Source organism: Anabas testudineus, chromosome 13, assembly GCF_900324465.2.
Source record: "Anabas testudineus chromosome 13, fAnaTes1.2, whole genome shotgun sequence".
Classification (NCBI taxonomy): domain Eukaryota; kingdom Metazoa; phylum Chordata; class Actinopteri; order Anabantiformes; family Anabantidae; genus Anabas; species Anabas testudineus.
In genome coordinates this window covers 11,345,598-11,369,402 of record NC_046622.1, presented here as the reverse complement: position 1 = coordinate 11,369,402, position 23,805 = coordinate 11,345,598, and the positions used below count along the sequence as shown (strand labels likewise).

The following is a 23,805-nucleotide window of genomic DNA, read 5'->3' as shown; positions in this document are numbered from 1 at the left end:
AACTTTTTTTAAGAAACATCTCCACCTCTGATTTTCATTCCCACTCCTTTTTGTCCTCGGGCCGACAGTAACAGTGCAGTTCATTGCGGTGCCACGAGGACTGACAAGAGGATCAATCAGAGCTAATGAAGCCTGGGAGGAGGTGAGAGAAAGCAATGAAGGATGGAGTCAAAGGGTGAGTGAGTGGAAGAGTGAGGACGGGGGTGGGGTTAAGGCGGGGGATTGCAGGAGAAAACAGAATACTTGAGCCAAAGGAGCACAGGGAGGATTAAGAAAAATGACACTCCCTCGTCGCTTCTTCCCTCCAAGCAGGTAGAACTAATTTCTTTTCCCGCAGTTATAGCCTCTGAACCATTTCTTCAGCTGATGACCATGCCTTGCTACACATGTCACTTAGTATTTATATTATGTGTTTCTCTTTTTTATGCCCACTATTCCTACATATTTACACTGTAGTATACATACTAGCCATGACTGTTTTTAGGAATAATGGAAAATATTAAACATAATCTAAGGTTTACCTCTCATTTCACATGTAAATATGATGATGAATATTAAATAGGACTTCAAATTATACTCTTGAACTATTCTCTAGTACCTCAGCAGAATTTGTCATTGTGATACTTCTAATGGATCATTTTTTAAAGGAATGAAAAGCCTATTATTTGATGTTTCCTAAACCTCTTTAACATGAGGCAGATTGTTTTACATAATCCAAAAGTCTCCTCCAAGCTTTGTTCTGTGTGATGAGCAATTCACGTGAGGTGATACAGTCCCCTGAATGGTTTTCTCTACAGCATGAACAGTGGAAGTAATGAAGTGGAAGGGGCTTGGGCTTGATCAATAACGGTGAATTCCCAGGAGGTCCGATGATTATACACGCCCGGGATCTGAGGCATTGGGTGCCACAGGGGACAGATTCGCACGCAGGAGCCATGTGGTGCTGATGCTGAATAAAGAAAAAACTAATAATTTGTACGAATGGAACCGCCACAGCGGAGATTAACACCACTACCTGAGGAGTGCTTTAACCCATCTTCCAAATCCTCATCACCTCTCACAAGCCTCGCTCCTTGAAGCTCCAAAATCTACTGGCGTTGTCTCCCCTGCTTGTAGAGGATGGAAAAAAAAAATCTCTTATAGTTATCTGTCCTTTACAACTCAGCAAGGAGTGGGGGAGATACATGGAAGAACAAAAGAGGGGACTGCAGAGTCATAAATCTTCTCCCAAACTCAATGCAGGAAGTACATGTAGTGCCTTTCTGGTGATAGTTTATTCAGTTGCTCCTCCCCCACTCATCATCATCATCATCTCCCCGTCTTTCTCTCTTTGCTCTTGTTCTCATTACTCCTCTGTTATGTCGAGTCACATTTCATTTTCTCCACACCTAATAACATCACAGTGTCAAGCATCCATTCATCTGTCTCGGCCTGTACTGCGTGTCCTTTCATGTGCGCAGATCACACACTTCCCTGTGACTGTTGAACTGATTTTAAATTTGTGGGGAATAAATGAGCTCACAGAGTCCCTCCTGCTGCCATGCTCCGTTAATTTATTTTACTCTTGAACCCTGCCTTATGAGCACACTGCCCATCATCAGAGTCGATGTGATGATAATTGTTAACAGCTGAGGTCAATTCGCTTTCAGTTCAGATCATTCAGGAGGCATCATTTACTTTATGACTTGAAATGCTGTAAGCAAAGTTGTACCAAACTGGCTCTGTTGGCTGCTTCTGATGAGATATTTATGAGATATTATACTCTTCATCATTATTTTCTCTCTTTTTTCCCCACATTCCTCTATTTCTGTTCCTCCTATGTCTTGATCTGTGTGTTTTCCTTTTGTTTCTCTTTCAAACCTATTAGTCTTTTTCTTCAAGCGCAGTTTTAGAGCAGTTGATTATACCACGCTCCTCTTCACTATTTCTCTTCCCCTGCTTGCACACACACACACACACACAGAAACACATTCACCCCGCTACTGTACTTGAGCATATATCTATCTGCCTCTGCAGCAGTGAAAATGGAGCCATGTGATAGAAATGCATGTGTACTCTATAAAAAGGCACAAATGCATACATTCCTTTAAAGGAACGAATCCTGAGAGACAAGAGGTCCAGTCTCTGCGTGAAAGAGAGACGAGTGGAGCATTCAAAAGAGAGCACACAGATGTTTACAACCTTTCCATCTCTTCTCCCAACCTCTCTGCCTCTCTCCCTCTCCCTTTTCCTTTCCCTCACACGCACATGCATGCACAGACCCCCCTCTCACACTGGAGTAGATAGAGAGCGGTGAAGAGCAGAGGGAGCTGGATGGCAAAGAAGATCCAGGAGGGCTGCTGTTGACTGAACAAAGCCAGGAAACGAGCGTGCAGTCCTGGGAAGAACAGCAGCTGTGAAATGCCTCGAAGGGAGCCTGCCAGCTACTCCTGCAGAGACCTGAAGGTAAGCCTTGTGTACCGCTGATGGGGGAAAAAAAAAACAGAGGTAGAGACAGAGATGAAGGCAAAAGAGGAGAGGAGAGGTTTTAAAGCCGTTGATGCATGATATGACCGCGGCTCCACATCCGAGCTCCCCCTCAATTTGTCTGTGGATGGCACTGCATGCTGTGATTGTATTATGTGTGTCATTGCACAGCGAAGAAGCCCATCTGGAGTGGCTTGCCTAATAAAAAAAAAAAAAAAAAAAAGTGTGCATTACTTGAGATTAAAACTATGAGACTCAGCTAGAAACAGCGACACAAGAACAGATAGCAAGACACTTCACAAGCAGAAACGCTGGGAAAGGAAAAGTGCTGATGTGAAAAGGATTGCTCTCGTTCATCAGCCACGATCTTTATCATCACATCTTGTCTCCTACATCTTGTGTCACTGATTGATACATGGTGTCAATCATCAACATGCATATCTTTTCCCTCACGGCAGGGACAGGTTTGATCAAAAAGCCGCTGGGTTTCTCTGACGCAAGCAGAGAAAAGCCTGTCAAAGCCTCCACTGTTCGTGCCCACTCAGGTGCTGCGCTGTAGTTCTTTCAGTGCAGTGCAGGAGTTTTACAAGTGCAGCAGCAGCAGCAGCAGCAGCAGCAGCAGTGAGAGCAGGAGCAACGCAGGAGTGCATCGTTCTGTGTTGTACTGTAACAGCATGTGCGTGTGTGGAGGAGGGGGTCTCCTGCCACCGACACACAGTGCAGCGTGTTTCAACTCCTGCACATTTTTATACATACAATAAAAAGTGTGAGATGAGAGGGAGCGATAGCTCTCGGTAGCGTTTTTATGAGTACTGTAGGGTCCACCAAAAGCACTGGGAGAAGGTGATATATTTTCATTCTCTTGAAAAACTCTCTCTCTTTCTACTTTGTCCCCACAATAGCCTCAGTTCAATGCACTTTGCAGAACACACATCTGGTGAAGAGGTGTTATTGCTGCAAAACTTTGATGACAATGCATTGGGCTTAGTAGCCACAGTAATTGAGCACAGTTTTCCCAAAGCCCTGGTTCTGCTTGCTATTGTCTCATTATAGAGACAGCGTCAAGACAGGGTGTGAAGTCAATCATCATTTTATTAATAACTGTTCTCCATTACTCATGCAACTCATCTCTGCTGTCATCATTAACTACCTTTTTACATACGGCACATTCTCAATCTCCTTTTTGAGTGAATGCAATTTTATTTAATTCTGTCTTTGCAAAACAAAACCAGTCGACTTGCTGCACATCAAGTTGCTTTATCACTATAATTAACCATGACCCTGTTCACAGCCAGTTTCTGATTGGCTATTTCCAGAGAGTAACAGAAAGTGCTAATGGTTTTTGACTGATGGCCTTTTGACCTTTTTTATCAGAACTATCACTGTAACAACAACTCAGTGCCGTCTACCTCACTCCTTTATTATTTCCTGATTTCCCTGTTAGGTGGACAGCAAAGAGTGCAAAGAGCAGATATAATTCTCAGAAAGATCTAAGTACGATCTCGAAAGAGAAGACCCTGTGAATTATTAATTGTAGGTGATTATATAGTCAAGACCTTGCATCTCTAGGGGATGGGGACAAAGCTAAGTTTGTCGAGGGAGTCCACGTTCTTTAATACCACAGCGGCATATTTGTGTCAAATTCTGGTTAGCCAGGCGTGAAGATTTCTTTTGTTTGTTTGTTTTGTTTTGTGTGTGCATGGCTGTGTACTGCAAACAAACGAATCAGTTGTCGTTAGACCTACATGCAGATGCCTTATTTATGCCGCACTGCTGGATTAGTTGTCATGCATATATTCTGCTTGAGCTCTTGTTTGTACACTCCCCTCTTTAAAAAAAATATCTTTGTGTATAATTTCAAAGCAATAGCTTTGCACTTACGTGTCTGCTGTATATGAAAACCGTCCAATCTCTCCACACTCAATATAAGCAGCATACAATTTCTTACACAATCTGTTTATGCCCTCATAAAACTGTAACCAATGCAAATTCAAGCCCCTGCGTCTGTTGTGTGTTGTGTCGTCTACCATGTTTGTGTACGAGATTTATGGTGCCATCCACTCACTGATTCGGCAACAACTTCACGATGCATGTATTTCTCCTTCAGTCCTGTCACACATAAAGTTGATCGAGTGCTCGGAGCTGCTGCTCCAGGATGTACATGCAGCACAAATAAACCTTCAGCTTCTCTTTAGAGAGAGAAATGGCTGTTTCATGGTTCACGTCTTGTCAGCACCGCTACACCAAAACAAATCTCTTGTCAGGTCTCAGGTCACTGATAGGGGGTTATAGGTACAGAAATCTGAGTTAACCTGGCTTCTACACCTGATAATCAACAAATAAGCAAAAAATGGCTTCTTGTGTAAGGTCACCTTGTCCTTGGTGTCTGTCTATGAGCTCCTCTGTAAACTGTCTGTTAAGGGGACAGTTTGGTGGGAGTTTATGTAGCAGATTAGCAGTAAGAATATGCAGTGGAGCTGCAATCCATGTCCAGGTTAACTGGCTTTTAAAGAATCTCTGTAAAGGTTTATATTCGTCTGCAGAGGTCATGTGGCATGTATTGAAAGTTGTACCTCGTCTCCTGCTCCTGGTTTATCCAGTGGGTCTAATCCAACTTTGACGGAGAGCTGCTTTGATAAGTGATGATCCATCCTGCAACTCATGCCGACTCCTTTGTTAAGAATGGCAAATGATGGCAGAATCGCAGCAGTGTCTCCTGTCCAGCTGTTAGGCCTTCAGGGAGGCCTGTGTTACTAAATCACATGCTCGTTCCTTGTGTTAAAGGTTTCCTGTATTCTCACAGTACATGTACGCATAGATGTAATATACTCATCTTACATATAGCCTGTTTTATATATTTTATTTATATAGAGATTCTTATATGATTTATAAACAAACACTGCATCTACAGTTTATTATTGTCCAGGATATCAAATGTGCAGCAATGTGATTTGCTTACACTGATGCACAACTGGCAGTTCAACTAAAGTTGAGATGAGATTTTTTCATGTTTTAGGTAAACATTTATGAAGCCTGAGTACCCATTACACAGTGAAGCACATGCCCATCGATTTGCAACCTAATAAAACAGATGGCTAAAAAGGCCTGAGCGACTGCATGGATTTTTAAAAACAACATGTTTTTTTAGATGATGTCTTCCTGAGCATTTTTCTTTAACCCCAACGTGCTTCACATGCAAGACTCATTCACACTTGTCATCAGCTGTCTGCAACAGAGTATTAAGATCTTCGGCAAAGGACACCTTGTAAGAAACTGTACTGAACAGAGGGCACGTTACTCAGCTTCTGTGTCAAACAAACTGTTCTGGGGGGTTTGTAAGATGGAGCCGTGGGGTCATAATCTCATTTTATTCTGACTTGGTATGTGCTGACTATAGAGAAGGAGGCTTCTCAAAGGGACAAGCATGGGGACACAGTGAAGCATGTCAGGAATTCCAATCAAGGCCATTTGACCTTTGGCTCCTCTAGAATTTGCCATGCACTGCCTGGATCTGCAGCCCCACCCCACCCTGCTCTTGTCCTCCCATCCTCCCTGTCCTCTACAGTGAGGTGAAACATGAAATTAATGAACCACATGCAATAGTAGTAGAATCATGTTTGAAGCAGAGGTTTCAGATAACTGCATCTGACTTATAATCAATTAACAAATAGATTTGTTATAATATTATTATGAAATTATTATGTTTTTATTGCTGGTTGCAGATCATAATCATCATCTCCACAAATCTCCTCCCTCATTCCAGTCACATTTTTTGCTTTGCCATCATTTATTCCTGCTAACACAGAATAGTGGCATAGGGGAAGCCTTCAATCACAGCAAGACATTGACAGAAACGCCCATGCCTACCCACCCACCCTCACATATCTCATGACTCTCTCTCCATCACGTCTTTCACGCTCCAGGCCAGCGTGTTTGAAGAGGGTGTTATTTGTCTCCAGCAGGTGTTAGGTTTAGATCCCATCCCAGATCTGAAACATGTAGCTAGGCACCGGCTATTCTTGGTTTGAACAACTCTCCTTTTGATCAAGGATGTGTGTAAAATGTACTGTAAGAGGGAGAGTGAATGCGCAACAGAGAGAGAGAAGGATGAAATGTGTGCCTAAGAGAGAGACTTGGACATATCATTAGGGAAATTGTTTCTCAAGTGTGAATCGAACATCTCGGCGCAGCAGTGTCACTCCAGAGAAGGTCATCCATGAGAAGGACACAACTGAATACACTCACCACACTATCGGGCATAATGGAAAATGGGAGGGAGGGAATGTTATGAACTTGGTGTGTGTGGGTGACTGTTTGTATTTGCTGGCCCCTGGAGCCAAACTAGCTGGGGACATTTTTAGTCATTTGACCTGCCCGACCTCAAAGTGTCATAAGTGAGCAGAGATAGGGATGAAGCCATGTTATTTTATAGGCCAATCTTAGCCCTGCACATAATCATGACAGGTCCAGTAACCATGACTCTTTGGTTTCACTTAGGGAAGGAGTGAAGGAGACTACGGAATAAAGGGAATAGAAAGTTGTAGTGCTTCCATGGCCAAGGAACAGAAAGAGTAGATATAACAATTATAGCAGAGTAGACATCTATCTGATTTGGTTATTCTGTAAATAAAGTTGCTGTTTCAATACTTTTTTCCTTTATTTACTTATTTTTTGTTTATATATTTTTCTGTGTCTCGCTCGTGTCAGCAACGCATTTGATGAACCGACAGAAAATTGCAAGCTCTGACCTCCGAACGTATGGATGAGTTCCCACTAATAGTCAATTTGTATTGTATATTAAATGATGCTGCTGAGTTTGCAACTGCAGTATTACTGCCATTTGTAACCTTGTCATACTGAGCAGCAAGGCTACAATCCATAAGAGTAACTGTGAAAACATAAGCAGTGTGTCAGGTAACAGCCTGAAATACATTATGTAGTATGTTTGGTAAAACATTGCAGATTTTTAAAACTTGGAGATCCGGAGCCTTGAAAGCTGCAGGCTTTATTTCTCTGTATTTGCAAAGTTAGCACATCAGGGCAAATTTCAAACAGTTTTCTCCATAGATTAGAATACCTAGATTAATTACCTCCACATAATGATAAATAAATAAAGCAATTTATAGAATGAAACAGTTTATAAATATGTTGACTAAGTGAGAATTGTAATTCAGGTAATTAATCTGTCACAGGACCCTTTACTGGAGCAGTGATTATCATTGATGTAAACCCTCTCTTTGCCCAGCTTCAGGATAGTTTCAGAATTGCTCCCACAGCTGAAAACACAGGTTTTTAAAGATCTGAAAATGTGGAAAATTAAATCTCAAAGCAAGCACTGTTCACTTCAATACATGCCATAGGGGAAAATGACAGAGCGTGCCACAGGTTACATGATAAAAATGCTATGATCTGTACAGATTTCTGTTTACATTATGCAGCATCGGCAAATACTGAAAATGTATCTACAGGAACGTAAAGGAAGCAGATTCCCTGGTTTACTAGTACCCCTTGGCTTTAAGCACAATAGATGAGTGCTCTTGTTATCAGGACACAAGCACAATTCAGCTAAAGCATCCTGTCATTCTCTCGGTAACAAGATAAATGCTTGTTACCCTCTTAAAGCACCAAGATAAAATACTCTTGCTGCTATCCATGTTCGAACACCTCTCATTTGGGCTTGTTGAGTCTGCTGCTGTGAACGCACACACACACACACACACACACACACACACACACACACACACACACACACACACACACACACCAAAGTCCCAGCCTCTCAGAAAATACACGCAGGTCTGCAGTTCACAAATCTCCAGGGAGTCATGTTTAATTCATGAGAGAACCTAAAATGAGTCAGACCTTGCAACCCCTTTTAATGTATTCTGCAAGGTTTTTTCGGAAGCTTTGTGTGTGTCCTGCGCCTCTGCTATCTGTCTGTCTGTCTTCTCCCTACTCAAATGCCTGTCACGTTACTCTGCCCTTTGCTTTGGACCATCAATGTCAACACTACATTCCTACGTGGATCTGATTTTTGACGTGGTCCTCTCACTTCTCCGTTCTCGCCTTTGCACTCCCTCTCCTTGCTTGTCAGCAATCAAATAGAGTAACATCAAAGACAGATGACAAAGAAATGTCAGATGTTGTTAAGGTCAGAAACCAGCGGCAAAAGCAATTTACCTGTATCTTATTTTTTTTGCTTTGCTGTTTATAAAGCCAGATGTATGCCTTATTCTTTTAGTAAATTAAAAGTAGACCTCTAAGGGCTCTATAAGTTAATTTCCTCTTTTGGAGCTACAAAGGTGTTAAAAGATTGCTGCTAAAATTAGGGCTTTATCTGAGGTTCCCTCAACACACTCGCACTCCCACTCTTACAACTACAGCGGTGGCTGTTATTAAATCCCACATCATTCAGGACATGTTGAAAGTGTTTCTTTTCTACTTCTCCTGTCACTTTGCACCTCACATAACAGATGTTTAAAAATACCTGGGTCGGAACAGAATTCAGGAGCAAAGAAATTATCTTTAAAATCACATCACATCACAGATATATTGTACACTGTCAGCACATCACCTAGCTGCTCCGGAGTTTCTAAAAACAACCACAAAGATAATATGTACTCTCATTTCAAATTAGAGAAAATGTAAAGGAATAGAAGAGACAGACTGCATTTTCTGTGACAGCAAATACTTCTTTCTCCGTCTCCAGCTGATTAAGAAAGAAATCACTTTCTCTTAGAGTTAATTAACTTACATACTGTACATTTTCAGTATTTTGCTCCATAAACAGAATGCTGTGATTCTGATATGAATGATACTGTGTTCACATTGAACTTTAAATATAAAATAACATTTTAAATTTTGCAATTTATGTTAACACTTACTGTGGAGTGTGTTTTTACAGATTATGTTGCATATGCATTTACTCATCCTTGCTGGTTGTTAAGGTGTTGCAGTACCTCTCAATTCTATATTGACAGATATGTTCCCTACCTGACCTGGTGCTGTGAATACTGAACATTATTTTAAAAACATCGTCATCATACTTGAGCTGCAGTATGAATGCAATAGTTGTCTGTCTCTCTACATCGACCTGTGATAGACTGGGGATCTATCCTGGGTGTATCCTGGTGAATTGATCACTCCTGGATAGATGGATGGATGGATGGATGGATGGATGGATGGATGGATCTTTAGCTGCTGCAAGCTGATATTGCATTGCAGTATATTTATAAATAAATTTTGTCAGTGAACATTTTTCAGACAAATTCTGTATCAGGATTATAAAAGTCAGTAAACACACACATAGCTAAAATAACTAACGTTACAGATATCACAATACTTTGATTTATTTCAGTAAAACACAAAAACATTAACCTCCTGGAAGTATTCCAGGATAAGTCAGGAGGATCCTCTGGGAACTATGGATGTCAAAACACAGTTGTCAAGTTATTTCAATCTAAACCACAAGTGTCACCCTAATGGTTACACAAGAAGAAAAGTCATGAAGTATAGTCATCTCTTTGGACAAAACTCCAGGGCAATTTATTTAACAGCTGTCAAAATATTCCAGCCTGTCAATCAGCTGGTTGACTGACATTGTCACTCCATTCCACCAGTAAGACTAAAATGTTTGTGTCATTATCCAAAGTGCAAGTACAGGAACAGAATTTGCTCTTTTTTTGTCCTCTACATTATGGATGTAAAGAGACTGCAGCAGCCTCAGTAACGAATAACTCTCAGTTTATTACACACACATATCAAACAACATAAAACTCCTGTGATGGTGACCACAAGGATTTGTTTAACAGAGCCATACTGTAGGGTATAGGGGATGTCTGTGCACAGGCAGTCTGCAAATGTGCTGCACTACATCTTTGTCCTGATGCTAATAATTTATATTCACTATAAAAAGGATGTGATACACCAATGGAGATTTTCTGGTTTTTGACATTGATAAATACCAAACAATATAACAATAATCAGGAAGTTAGAATATTCCTTGTAAAACCTAAACCATCTAAACTCCAGTGTTTAGGCTCCAGGTATTTATTGTATCTTTCAGAGAAATATGCGCATGTAAATGTTTTTGAATGATTGCATTGTTGCTGGATTATAGGATATTGGAATATATAATATATAATATTGAAACCTGTGCATGCAGACAAATTAAACAACTGCAAACATCTTACTCTGTTGAAGAACTGAGCTTTTAACTCTTTTATTTCAAATTTCCTTGTGAATTCCTGTATGTTCTAATTACACCAGCTGGCAAATATGGTCATGTTAACTAATGACAGTTACACAGTGCTTGGGGATGGAGGGGAAGTGGGTGGAGTGCGCTATACATCAACATACCATTGTTAGTGTAGACATAATATATGTATCTTTCAAAGAGGGTGTATTTTAGATAGCGGATGGTTCAAAGGTAGAAAGGCCAAATGGACATTTACAGGATACACACAGTAACTTTGACCTTTACAAACAGATCACATTGTAAATATGTATATTTTAAAGCTTACATATTGACTGACTAATTTGCTCCTGTTCTACAGGTATTGAACTTCAGCTGAGGATGGCAGGAGATTCTCGAGTCCTAATGGACCACAACATGGAGATAGGAGTCACATCTGCACAGGTAAACCGCACCACCACTACAGGTCAAACTGATCTCTACTGTCTTTCCACAACTGGGATGGAAAGGATTATATTGTACGTGAGAGAGCTGATATGAGAATAAGTGGGGTGATGGTAGGAGCTCATTTAAAGAGCAGTCGAAGGGAACGAGAAAGAAAAGCGAAAGAGAAGAGAAATGGGAATGATTAGTTCGAACAGAGCTACTGTACTGTGTGTGAGACACAGTAAACCAGACAGATTTCACGTTTTTTCAAGAAAAGTGGAAATTAGGAGGACAAACGCTTGTTAGATGCACAGTACATATGCTGCATAGATACTTCATAGATTAAATAAGCAGTACACATTATAGATCAAACGTCACAAAGTATAACTAAACAATATCTGTAAAGCAGCATGTGGTTCTGATACATTAGTTCACATTACTTGGCAGTAAAGATAGGGAAACAAAGAAAAGACACCCCACTCGTTCCCAAAAACAAATAGTGGAGTTGTAGTGGTTATCTTATCATGATTTCTCAGCTGACTCAAACTTATATTGTCTATCCAAGCACAGCCAGACAGGCTTGGTGGGAGAAACCACCCACCACTTACTGCTGCCACACAGAGAGAACTAATGAATCTGTTTATGGACCATCTCCTCCAGGGATTATATTGACTACATAGGCCAAAGATTGGGAGCAACTGCATGTGACAGCTTCATCTATCACTCGATTAGCTCAAGCCAAAAGAGTAATAATTTTGTCTTTCATTTAAAGCAGTGTAGTAGTTATTAGCAACAACCTAACAATAACTACTCTATACACTAACTGTTGTTGTCAGTGGAAAGTCTAACTTTAAGGGCTTTGTGTGTTTGTGAGTCTCAATCTATATTTGATCCAGTTTCCCTGAGCACTTGGTAATAAGGGAGCACATTGACATTTAGTGAGCACAATGTCATCGAGCCACTAATTGCAATGTGGGTCAATAAGAATCGTCTTTCACTTCTTTGTCAAAATGTTCTTTAAACAGGGCTCACTTCAAATCAATCATTGAACTCAATACATGCAGGTCTGCCTGGATGCAAATAGTCACATACCTCCCATTATGAAACCACCCTGAATTAACCTGGCCAACAGATTAGCAAGCTCTGCAATGGGAAGGCAGTGCAATGATATAGTAGTGCCTTAGACAATGTCCTTCCCTGGCTGAACTGTGGGAGTCATTGTCTTTGTGACAGAGCAGAGAGGTAGTCAGCACAAGCACAATAGGACGTAACTTTCCCTGGTGATGTGAGGACAACTCCAGGGAGAGATGGATCACAGGTGTCCGATTAGCAGCGACAGATTCAGGGGGCACAGGAGATGTTTTCTTGCCTCAGCACAATGCATTTCAATTATCAACTCAGATTGGAAAGTGTCAGGGTGATGCCAACACGCCCTTAGTCTCCTTGAAAGATGCCTTATAACTTTAGCCTTCTACATAGGTGCCTTTCAGTCACGTGTCTGTTCAAGAAGGTGCTTAAGCAACAACACATAATGCAGGAATACATTGCAGAATCATTCGTTGTTGTTCATAATCCTAAATTCACTTAAACATACAATATTGAAATCCTGCATCTACCTATCTAGAAAGTCACTTTAGAGATAGGTGCAATATGTGTGCCCAGGCATATGCGTCTCTTTTCAATGATACTAGGGGTCTATTGGAGTAGGGTCTGTTATCCAGGCCTGTCATTGTCCCATAGGGTGCGAAGGGAGGGAACACAGGGGACAGAGAGGGAGACAGAGTAGCAGCTGTGGAGCCAGATCGCCTCGCTGGAGATGGGCCAACATAGACAAAGACCTGGCTGTCCTTGTGTTCTTGTTGTTTCCTATTGTCTCTTCCTCTAGCCTCCCATACGTATACTGATACCTACAATATAGTTGTGGAGCAGCACAGAGCAGTGACTTGTAACAGCCTGTAATTTTGTCAGCTTTCCCACCAACAGCACAAGTGTTGATTTGCCAAGTTTGAAACATAGTCACATAAAAAAGGTTAACAGATATATACTCAAGAACAAACTCTTAAACTACACTGTAGCCTCTGAAACGTACACTCATCTGGAGAGACATCTAGATTGTTTATATTTTTGCTGCCTTCCCCTTCCTGTTTCTGCTTTCTTGCACTCCTTCACCTCCTTATCCTTATACTTTGTTTCTCCCTTCTTTATTTTTTCTCATGTACACAGGTGAAGAAGCTTCCAAAACACTTGCGTGAGGCTCAGATCTCAACAGAGAGAACCCACTTGATTTCTGACCCGGCAAAGAAACCACGCCAACGATATGTGCAGAAAGATGGCAAGTGCAATGTCCATCATGGAAATGTCCAAGAGACCTACCGTTACCTCAGTGACTTGTTCACTACACTGGTGGACCTACGATGGCGCCTTAGTTTTTTTATTTTCACCTTGGTCTATGTGGTCAACTGGCTATTCTTTGGCTTTCTGTGGTGGTTGATAGCGCTCATCCGTGGGGATTTGGTGCATGCTGACGAGGAGGGCTGGACCCCCTGTGTGGAGAACCTCAACAGTTTTGTTTCAGCCTTCCTGTTCTCTATTGAAACGGAGACCACCATTGGGTATGGGTATCGTGTAATCACAGAAAAATGTCCCGAAGGTATCATACTGCTTTTAGTGCAAGCCATCTTGGGTTCTATTGTCAATGCCATGATGGTGGGCTGCATGTTTGTCAAGATCTCACAGCCAAAGAACCGTGCAGAGACCCTCATGTTCTCGAACAATGCTGTCATATCAGTGCGAGACAACAAGATGTGCCTGATGTTTAGGGTGGGGGATCTGAGGAACTCTCACATTGTGGAGGCATCAATCAGAGCAAAGCTGATCCGCTCGCAGCAGACCAAGGAAGGGGAGTTCATCCCACTCAACCAGACTGACATCAACATTGGCTTTGACACTGGAGATGACCGGTTGTTCCTGGTGTCCCCGCTTATCATCTCCCATGAGATCAACGAAAAGAGCCCCTTCTGGGAGATGTCATTGGCGCAAATGGAGAAGGAGGAGTTTGAGATTGTGGTTATCCTTGAAGGCATGGTGGAAGCTACAGGTATGAAAGGTGGTTGTGGGGTGGGGTGGAGGGTTGATCAAGGGCACTGGTTAAAAAAAGGGGAAAAATATGGAGGGTGTGCTGGAAATGAACAGTGGATAGATGAACTGGGAAACAGATTGATAAATCGTTAGATGTATGAAGTGAGCTGAGTTGGAGGGATGGGGCCATGGATAAATGGATGGAAAGACTGTAGAGGCTCTTGTGGAAAGATTTTAAAGAGAGGAGGCAAAAGAGTGTTGATCTGTAATTATTAATAATGGCAAAAGATAACATTTTAATAGACGGAAAGACAGATTTTATTGATTCAATAATTTCATAAGTGCTGACAAATGTTTTCTTCAAGGAGAGTGGCAATCTCCACTCCACCAGGAGAGTGGAGAATTTAATCCTACAGCTACCATTATGTTTTCATCAGCAAATTATATCTACACATTTCCAAGTATTTTCCTGTAGGCAGGCGATTCAAAGTGTGGACAATCTACAACTGCTTTCAAGTGTTTCTCTGTACTCACTGCAGCTCGTCTTTCTATTGTTGTTACTTCAAAGTTATGTCTTTGATATTGTTTATTTCAAAATGAATGAAGTGTCGCTACCCACACTGTCCATCTGTGTTTTGGATAAAGGTCAAGCAGTCCTCAAAAGTGCACTGGGTTGGTTATATTTATAAGGCAGATGTGGCCAGGACTTTTTTTCTTTTGTCATATTAAAAGATAAAAGCAGGAACATCTTCATTATAATAATCATAATTATCTGATAATGATGCTGCCATTTTCAAATACATTGAATATAAGATATTCTACACATTTATTACTCTAAAGATATTCCCTATTATTCCTAAACATACAGTGACATGAAAACAATTACAAGGCAATTGAGCACAGCTAGCAGTTAATTTGCTATTCTAACTTGTTTTATGTGGGGTGTTGGCTAAATTAGGTATTATTTATATGCCTAAGCTGAACTGTTTATTGGCCTTTGTTCAAACACTAATTATAATCTGCTCATTTGAAATGCAATGCATTATGCAGTACATGTCCTAATTTGCTTTATTATATCACACTGGACTTTAGAAAAAGTGACACGCTGATTTATTGGATTCACTGGATGAACTATCTTTTTAAAAAACAAACCAACAAGCTCCCTCGTGCTATCAGGCATTGCTGTCTTCTTATCTGATTCATTTTTTATTTTATTATTTATATTTTTTTCCCTCCAAAGCCCTAGTAGTCATCCTGCTTTCTGCTCACATGGCTAGAAACTTGACTCAGACATTACATCACATTTTGTATCAGTGGTAGAGACCATGGCATTGTGCAGGGTTATGTTGTCTCTGTCCTTGATCGCAAGGCAACAGACCAATTTAACGTCCACTGCCCATCCCCCTACTTCCTTGTTACAACTAATGAAACAGTTCCCAGTCCATAAGCCTGTGATCTAAAGTTAAGTTTCAACACCCATTACCATTGACTGTTCAGTGTTTTATGACCTCACTATAAAAAAATACACCTGCTAAATTATTAATTACTATGATTATTATTAATAATATTAACTTTTTGAAACTTGCTCATTTGATGCAGAATTGTAAAGTCATAAGATCATAATAAACATTCAAATTTGAATTCAATGAGCATAATCACTTACTATTTTAAAAGTGAAGAATCAGCAGCATTGGGTATCAACGAATAGATGGCCAAAGCCATATTATGCAAAAGTGTATCTGATCAAACTGAGAAGCATATTAAGCACTTTGAATATGTCAAGAGTAATGTTAAGGTAGTGGTACATCATTAGTGAAAGTTTTTCTTTGTACAACTCATGGTGCCATAATTTAAGCACAAATATAAAATATTTTAATCCGATTGTCCTTGAATTAAACAGTCCATATTTAGCAAATAAACTCATTATTAAGTGAAAAATTACACCAATTTTGGATGTGACAGATGAGTGGGTGGTCAAAAGACTTAATTTTCTTTTTTAAGAAGATCCTTTGTCATCTCTATTGACAACCAGTCTGTTGTTTTCATATATTGAACCAAGTATTTTAATAGTAATTAGATTATTTTTTAATTATTATATGAATTCATGCGTCAAATTTAAACAAATATTTCTGTGGGACAACTTTCCTACTGTGGCACATTTCAATTAAAGTTAAAATTTGAATATTTGAAAGAGTTATTAAAATTTCATCTGTGCCTAATCAACAACTGTATTATCTAATGTCACACCTTGTTTACAAACAGCTGAGGGATAATTTATGTACCTTGTCTGTATAGTTTTTGCATTTAGGTCAACCATAATACCACTACGTGAACTGATGCTTGCATCAAACTAAAATTTGATCATGCTGCAATTTATTGTAACATTTCTAACTTATTTTGCTGTGCCGGATGCCCAGTCATGTGCCTGTGTTGCTGACAACAAACCTTGTGTTTATTACTGATGTGTTTCTGAATGTAGCTGGTTTAATGCTGCTTTGTCACCTGTTTCTTTGACAGTTCATTATTTATATATAAAATATGCTTTACCCCAGTTCTCAGAATCGCTGAAGCATCTTGCATCATTATTATTATTATGTACACACAAGTGTCTGTAGTGGTGTTTTTTGTTTGATATTTTTTGTAAAAATCCAGGAAAACAGATCTGCAGACCTATGTCTGCATATTTTTCAGACAACAAACTGCTCATAATCTGTTCTCAAATGTCTGCTTTTCACCGTATTGTTGGGTGCTAACCTTTCTTTTAGTCTGTGACAGGGATATCACAGTCTAACAAATACAGTTTTTTTAATCCTCCATCTGGCCAACTCTGAAAACTTTTTTTCAAATTATAATAACCTATTTCACAATGCATCCTGCATTGAATTGAATTGAATTCAATTCAATTCAATTGTGCCAAATCAAGGCACTTTACATTAAAAGGTGAAAACAAATGACTATAAAGCTCCATGCTATGTTGCAAAACTCAATATTTATAGTATTTCTCACCCTAACAATGCCTATCCAATTCACATTGAAGTCACAGAGATGGTAAACCAAGTTGGTTTTAAGTCTGTGAAGGCATCTAACAACACTTTAACGACTAACTCTAACTCTGGAGGTAATTCCTAAATTCCCATAGACTCCTTATAGCATAATACAAAAGAAATGTATTACAGGAGAAATGGATGAAAAATATAGTTTTTTGTTTTGTTTTTATCTCTGTTTCTGGAAATAGTCTATATTGATTTTATCAAATGGTTATTTTTGTTAAATACAAATATAATTAGTTAATGACAGGTCACATGCTGGAGCTACGGACCTGCACTTTACGGATCCATTGTCAGTTCATCGTAGTTAATATTAGCATTATGTATGTAATGGTGTGCCTACAAGATGGATCTGAAGAGCTATAACTAAAGGTCTGCCTCCCATTTCTACGTAGGGAAACTCCAGTAGACTTGTACTCTGAGAGTAGTGTTTTGTTTGGATAATATGGTACTATAAGATCTTTAAAATATGGTGGAGAAAATATGTTGATCATTAAGTATGTAAGGAGAAAAAATATTGTTTACTCTCTTCCATTTATGCATATACCGTTTATATAAGATTACTCTTATGGTTTTCTATATTATCCTGAATAGACCTCAATTGTTTTTTAACTACACTGATTGTTTTCGTGCCGTTAAGATGTATATTTCTGTTTATGCAGCCTTGTTGGTAGAAATAGCATCAGTGAAAAATCAATGGCATCATGAAGCTGCATTTCCATGATGTGAAAACCCAGAATGCAGTTTTTTGTTAGTTTTTATGCAGGAAGCAACTAAATTTGTGTTATGTATTTCAAGAAATCTTCATTTGCCCATTGATCATCTTTGTAACTGTGACACAAAATGCATAATAGGATATTTAGCTCCAAGTTTGTTCCCAGAGCATCCTCAATGAACCAGGCAGAGAAAGAAAGCTTCTAGTCCTATGATCTGTAGTTAACTGTACTTTTATGTATATTTTGAATTGTGGCAGAATAGGGCTTTGGCTGATAACATTTCACAAGTTTGCAGTTTTTATTGACTACAGTTATGTTATATAAAATATAACCTCATTAAAATACACTGCCCGTCCAACCCGTCACCACCTTGATTGAACTAAGCAAATAAGTAAAAACCTCCCATTGGATAATTACAGCATAGAGGATTATTTTTCAGCTGCCAACAAGTTATTTAACCCTAACTGATGCAGTGAGTAGTTTCTAATTTCTTAAACAACCATGTCTGAAGACACAACCTGTGGTCGTGGAAAAGATGTTAATCTGTTTCAGAAGGTTTAAATTATTGACATGATATAGCAAATAAAAGATCTAAGGACATTGATGAAACTACTAAAACTGGGTTAAGAACTGTCCAGTGGAAGACGAAGGTCATGTGGTTTGATGAGTCCAGATTTACCCTGTTTCAGAGTGATGAGAGCATCAGGGTAAGAAGAGAGGCAGTGAAGTGATGCACCCATCATGCCTAGTGCCTACCGTACAAGCCTGTGGGGGCAGTGCTATGATCTGGGCTTGCTGCAGTTGGTCAGATCTAGGTTCAGTAACGTTATGTGTCCAAAGAATGAGGTCAGCTGACTACCTGAATATACTGAATGACCAGGTTATTCTCTCTATCCATTTTTGGCATATTTCAAGATGACAATGCCAGGATAAATCAGGTTTAATATGTAAAAGAGTGGTTCAGGGAGCAAGAGACATCATTTTCACACATGGTTGGCCTCCACAGCATTCAGACCTTAACCCCATTGAGAATCTTTTGGATGTGCTGGAGTGTGTGACGTGTCTAATTAGCCTTTACTCTGCATAGGTCATGTGACTGCTAATTATGAATAAGGAGCAGAAAACAGTAAAATAATAATGATAATAATAGTAATATTACTAGAAAATCAACTGTACTTATGTCCTTTACATGTATCAACTGGTATAAGACCTCTTACTGTAAATCATGCCAGTATAATTTTTACAAATAAGTGAGAGAAAAGTCTGCTTGCTTGTGTGTGTGTGTGTGTCAGATGAAGAGTGGTACTTATAGTAGCTGTTTGTTCATATTTCTAAATTATTTGAGTCACTTGAACAGGTTTTTCATTTTGATCGAATCCCTCAGGAAATAACTGCTCTCAAAATGTAATTTAATAAACCCTTACAAAGCTATACAGTGTGCCAATTCATAGACGTGTGTGTGTGAGTAAACTATCTGTCTTTCAGACGTGTTAAGACAATTGCACTTATTTGAAATGTTAAAAGAGCAATATACTAATTGATCTTCACAACTTAATGGTTGAGCTCTGAGCTGAAACGTCAATGTATGCCATCACCCGTAATAGGCACAATAGAAAGCCCTTGCCATTAGTAACTGAAAGGTGCTGTATTGTATTTGATCATCTTGTCACAGAAATACAAAACAAAGTTGTTGTTTTTTTTTTTTCCAAGTTAAATGTGGAAACTAGGCCACTCATGTCTAGAGGCTCAAGCTGAAGAAAAGGTGCAAAAACCCCTCCTCTCTCTGCGACATTACGTACCATATCCGTTCAGCATCCACATAAATTTCAGAGCGCATTTCTTATGGGACATGTTATGTGTGTGAAACAGCACATTACGTTACTTAACAGCTGGGTGACTAATGACGAGTCGGGTGTTTTTATCTTAAAGTGACTCTTGACACACACACACACTTGTAGGCAGATGGGTGTAAGATGGCTGTAATGAGCCGTGGTTTTCTTAGCTTGTGGACACTCTCCTAGGGGTGAGTCCGATTGGCTAAATGTGAAACACCTGCGTGAGTTGATGATAGTCATGAAGAAGAAGAGCAGGGAGAATTAGAAAATACACATTTCAGTTAAGTCACAGCATGTAGGACTCTGGATGTTAATTCACACATGTAGCTATTTTTTTTTCACCACTGTCATTTAATTTAAGCACTTGTTTCACATGTGTTGCACTGCATTAAAGGTTAGCATACATGTTTTTATGAATACTGACATTGCATTAATGAGTCACAAAATTGACTCTTTGCTATTGATGGTGCAATTTGTAAGTATTTGCTAATCAATTTCTTACATTAGTTTTTATTTGTGTTTGTTATCCAATTAGTTATCAGCCTACATATATGACTTACCATCTCCAGTTCGTTTCCACTAGTCGTTTTCACATGTATGTTGTCATTTGAGGAAAGCTATCGGGCACGTGAAATAGCAACACCTGTGCTATAATTTTCCCACACTTACCAGCACCAACTGTTTTTTTTTTGCAAATGCTAAAATTTGTATCTTTCAGTATACAAATCAAGTACAGTTGTGAGACTGTGTTGCCAAATAAGTTCTTTTTCTTCTTACTTATCGGTAAAAACCCACCTCAGAAAGCAGGTACCTAATAAGACACTAACAAGAAACACTTGTTTACAATGTTGTCGTGTAAATGTGTAATGTATGTTGTCAGCCAGAGAGCTCATAGTGTTATTACTTTCACATGTTGTTGGCCCTTTCTATGGAACCATTAATGATGATGTCTCTTCTTCTCCCTTTACATCTTTCCATCACTTTGTTTTGTTTGCCTGTCCACTCTGATCGGGTGTGTGCTTGTCTCTTTTCACGCACTGTGTACGTGCGTTACGTATTGACGGTGTATGTGTGTTTTTGTGTGCATGTGGACTCTCCATAACTGTGACAGGGATGACATGTCAAGCACGGAGTTCCTACCTGGACACAGAGGTGCTTTGGGGTTATCGCTTTACGCCCGTACTCTCCTTGGAGAAGGGCTTCTACGAGGTAGACTACAACAACTTCCACGATGTCTATGAGACCAACACCCCCACCTGCAGCGCCAAGGAGCTTGCTGCTAAGCTTCGCGAGGAGCCACTGTTGCCTCAGCTTTCACTCCTCAGCCCTGAGCTTAAAATGCATACTTTTGACCCCTTAAACCGCCTTTCCGAACAGGACCCACTAAGCCAGGATGAGGAGGAGAGAGATTCAGGCGGTGACAAGGGAGAGACTAATGGCTCAGCTGCTGCTTTGGAGGAGATGCCACTTGCTGATGGACTGCCTGACTAACTGGACACATCAGCTGAAAACCCAGGACAGTCCGAACAAGAGGACAGGACAATATAATGCTTCATTTAGTGAATGGCCAGCTTTTTCCATTGCAATGCTTGGGGGACACAAGAGATCTGTCTCCAGCCCCTTACCCATGCAATACTCCTCTACTAGAGCGTCAATCTATAGTATAGATTGGTTTTGTAGACTTGAGTACACATACACAGACACACACCAACAGCATATATATCTACACTTAAAATTCGGTGGTTCAGATTGTCTTTTTATAATCATAGTGACCACTTACTGCTATAACTGCTCAAGTTCTATAATGTAAACTTGAGCTAAAACTGGTAGCCATTACTGAGAATGGGCTTATTATGGATACTCCAATATTCTCATTTTAGAGTGTTGAAACAACTTCATTTAAGCAGAACATCGGTCTCACAACTCAAATAATGTGTCTGGATGCAGTTTTTGTGTGGTAATAAAATTCTTTTTCTTTTTTTTTTGTGGGAGATTATTTTATATTTATTTGGTAGCAATGTTTTAATTCTCAAAAATCCCGTTCAACTGGGAAGAAATGTCTAAGGCTTCTAGTTCTCATGGTCAAGAGAGAATGCAGGACGCTGTCCTATAAACTGCATCGTCTACTGGTGACCACAGTCCTAAATCACAAATATTGTCATTGTTTTTGCTGATCTTGCCAACACAACAGGAGTCTTGACCTAAAGGTCATCAGCTGATACCTCATTTAATGTTGTTTTTCAGGTGCTGAAATAATTAACATTAAAACCAGGCAAAGCTAGTGGAAGTTACTGTATATGTGTTACTGCACAGCTCTTTTAAAAACGTATTCGTGAGTTAGAGATTTTATTTCTCTTCCCCCTGAAGCAACATCAATGTCAAATGCTTTTATTGGTTCATGAAGCACAATTTCCCATGAGGTGACCCCACACTGACCTGACCACCCACCTTCCCGTCGCTATTGGACGAGGCTTGTCAGTTCAGCTTAGAAGTGACATTGAAGTGTGGATTAAAACATTCATTTGAAATATTCATGCACAACTGCTATTTGTAATTTGATTGATTTTTATACACCCCATTTATAAATATTTCAAATGTTTCATAAGCGAAATTGTTTCCTGTTTGGTATGACTTGAAAACGAAACATAGGAAACCAACTGTTATTAGGCAAGAGGCAGAGAACACCCTGGACAGGTTACCAGTCTATGACAGGGCTGATATATATTAACAGACAACCATTTGGACCCTGAATTCATCTTTTGTAACTTTTTCCTCTGAGCCTTTTAGGTTTTGTTTGTCCACATGCACTTGTTTCCATCTTGGCCCTTTTCCATAATCCACATTTAGGTTATTTACTTAATATAATTAGAAGCCCATGTAACTACTGTTTTGGAAGCTGTCACCTCACCTGTGAAGGCCATAATTTTTTTTGAAAGGTCATATGTCAGAGCTTGCATGTCACCCATTGCTGAGTAAGTTTAATACAGTAAGAAACACAGGGTATTTTATATAGGCATGAAATTCAAATGATGCATTAATAGTCAGAAATTACTTGTGCTAAAAATAATCTTCATGTTTTAAATCTCCCACTTTCCAATAAAATATCCAATTATTCTTTTTTTTTTTTGGTTTGTTTTTTTACAGATGCTTGTTCAATCAATGTATTTATTTTTATTGTGACATCATAGCGTCTTATCCATTTGCTTAATGTGTTTTCATTGGAGAGAAAACATCTTTCATTGCTGGAATGTCATCTGTTTTCTGTGTGTTCTAATGGGAATAAACATAATATGGCCGAAAGAATAACATGCTGCTGTTAGATAATGTGTGCATGCATGAGTGAGTATATGTGTGTATGTGACAGTGGGTTATTTTGCACATTTCTTTGTATGAAAAGTATCTTCATTTAGCATGCACTCCAGTTTTAGTGTGACGAAACGAATTATTGAACCTTGTAGTTCTGAGTAAAACTGCTGTCTTGCTCACAAGCAACCTGAAAACTGGATTAGCTGTGTATCAAATCCTGAACTAGAGTTATATGCAACAGTTAATTATCCATGCAGAACAATCTTGTCTTGAGCTAAGGCTTGGGGCAAAAACTGCTTTATGCACGTTAAAGGAAACAAATATGAAAGATAGCATCAAGAACCATTCAGTTTCTGAATTTGAATCAATTCATTAAAATGTACAGCAGCACAGTTTGGATGCAGCTCAGCAGTAACTGCTCAACACTTAAATGAGACTTTAAAGTCAAATATAATTTCCCTGGGTCAGCTTTGTATGTTCACACAAAGTGTTCATAAACACACGCCCAATCATATAAACAGCTGACAGAATAATCAAACAGGCAAGTACAGCTATTAACTAGCAACAGAGAGAGCACTGCAGAAGGCACAGGGGTAATCACATTGATGCAGTGTCTCACAGTACAACCAGAAAATGAAACATGATGTTACATTTGGTGGCCAGTGTGTCAAAGACATTCACTGAATCACAGCAATGTGCTGTCACGGCTATTCTTGTCTAAGCTATTAAATTTGGAA

General features: G+C 39.4%; 1 protein-coding gene across 1 annotated transcript; it reads left to right on the top strand.

Moving 5' to 3' along the window:
• Positions 1-284: 284 nt before the first annotated feature.
• kcnj5 (potassium inwardly rectifying channel subfamily J member 5) lies at positions 285-23,053 on the top strand. Its single transcript, XM_026364174.1, has 5 exons — positions 285-312; positions 1,868-2,445; positions 11,022-11,104; positions 13,310-14,183; positions 20,874-23,053. The coding sequence occupies exons 3-5, from the start codon at positions 11,042-11,044 to the stop codon at positions 21,251-21,253; spliced, it is 1,317 nt and encodes a 438-aa protein (XP_026219959.1). The 5' UTR covers positions 285-312; positions 1,868-2,445; positions 11,022-11,041; the 3' UTR covers positions 21,254-23,053.
• The last annotated feature ends 752 nt before the right edge of the window (positions 23,054-23,805 follow it).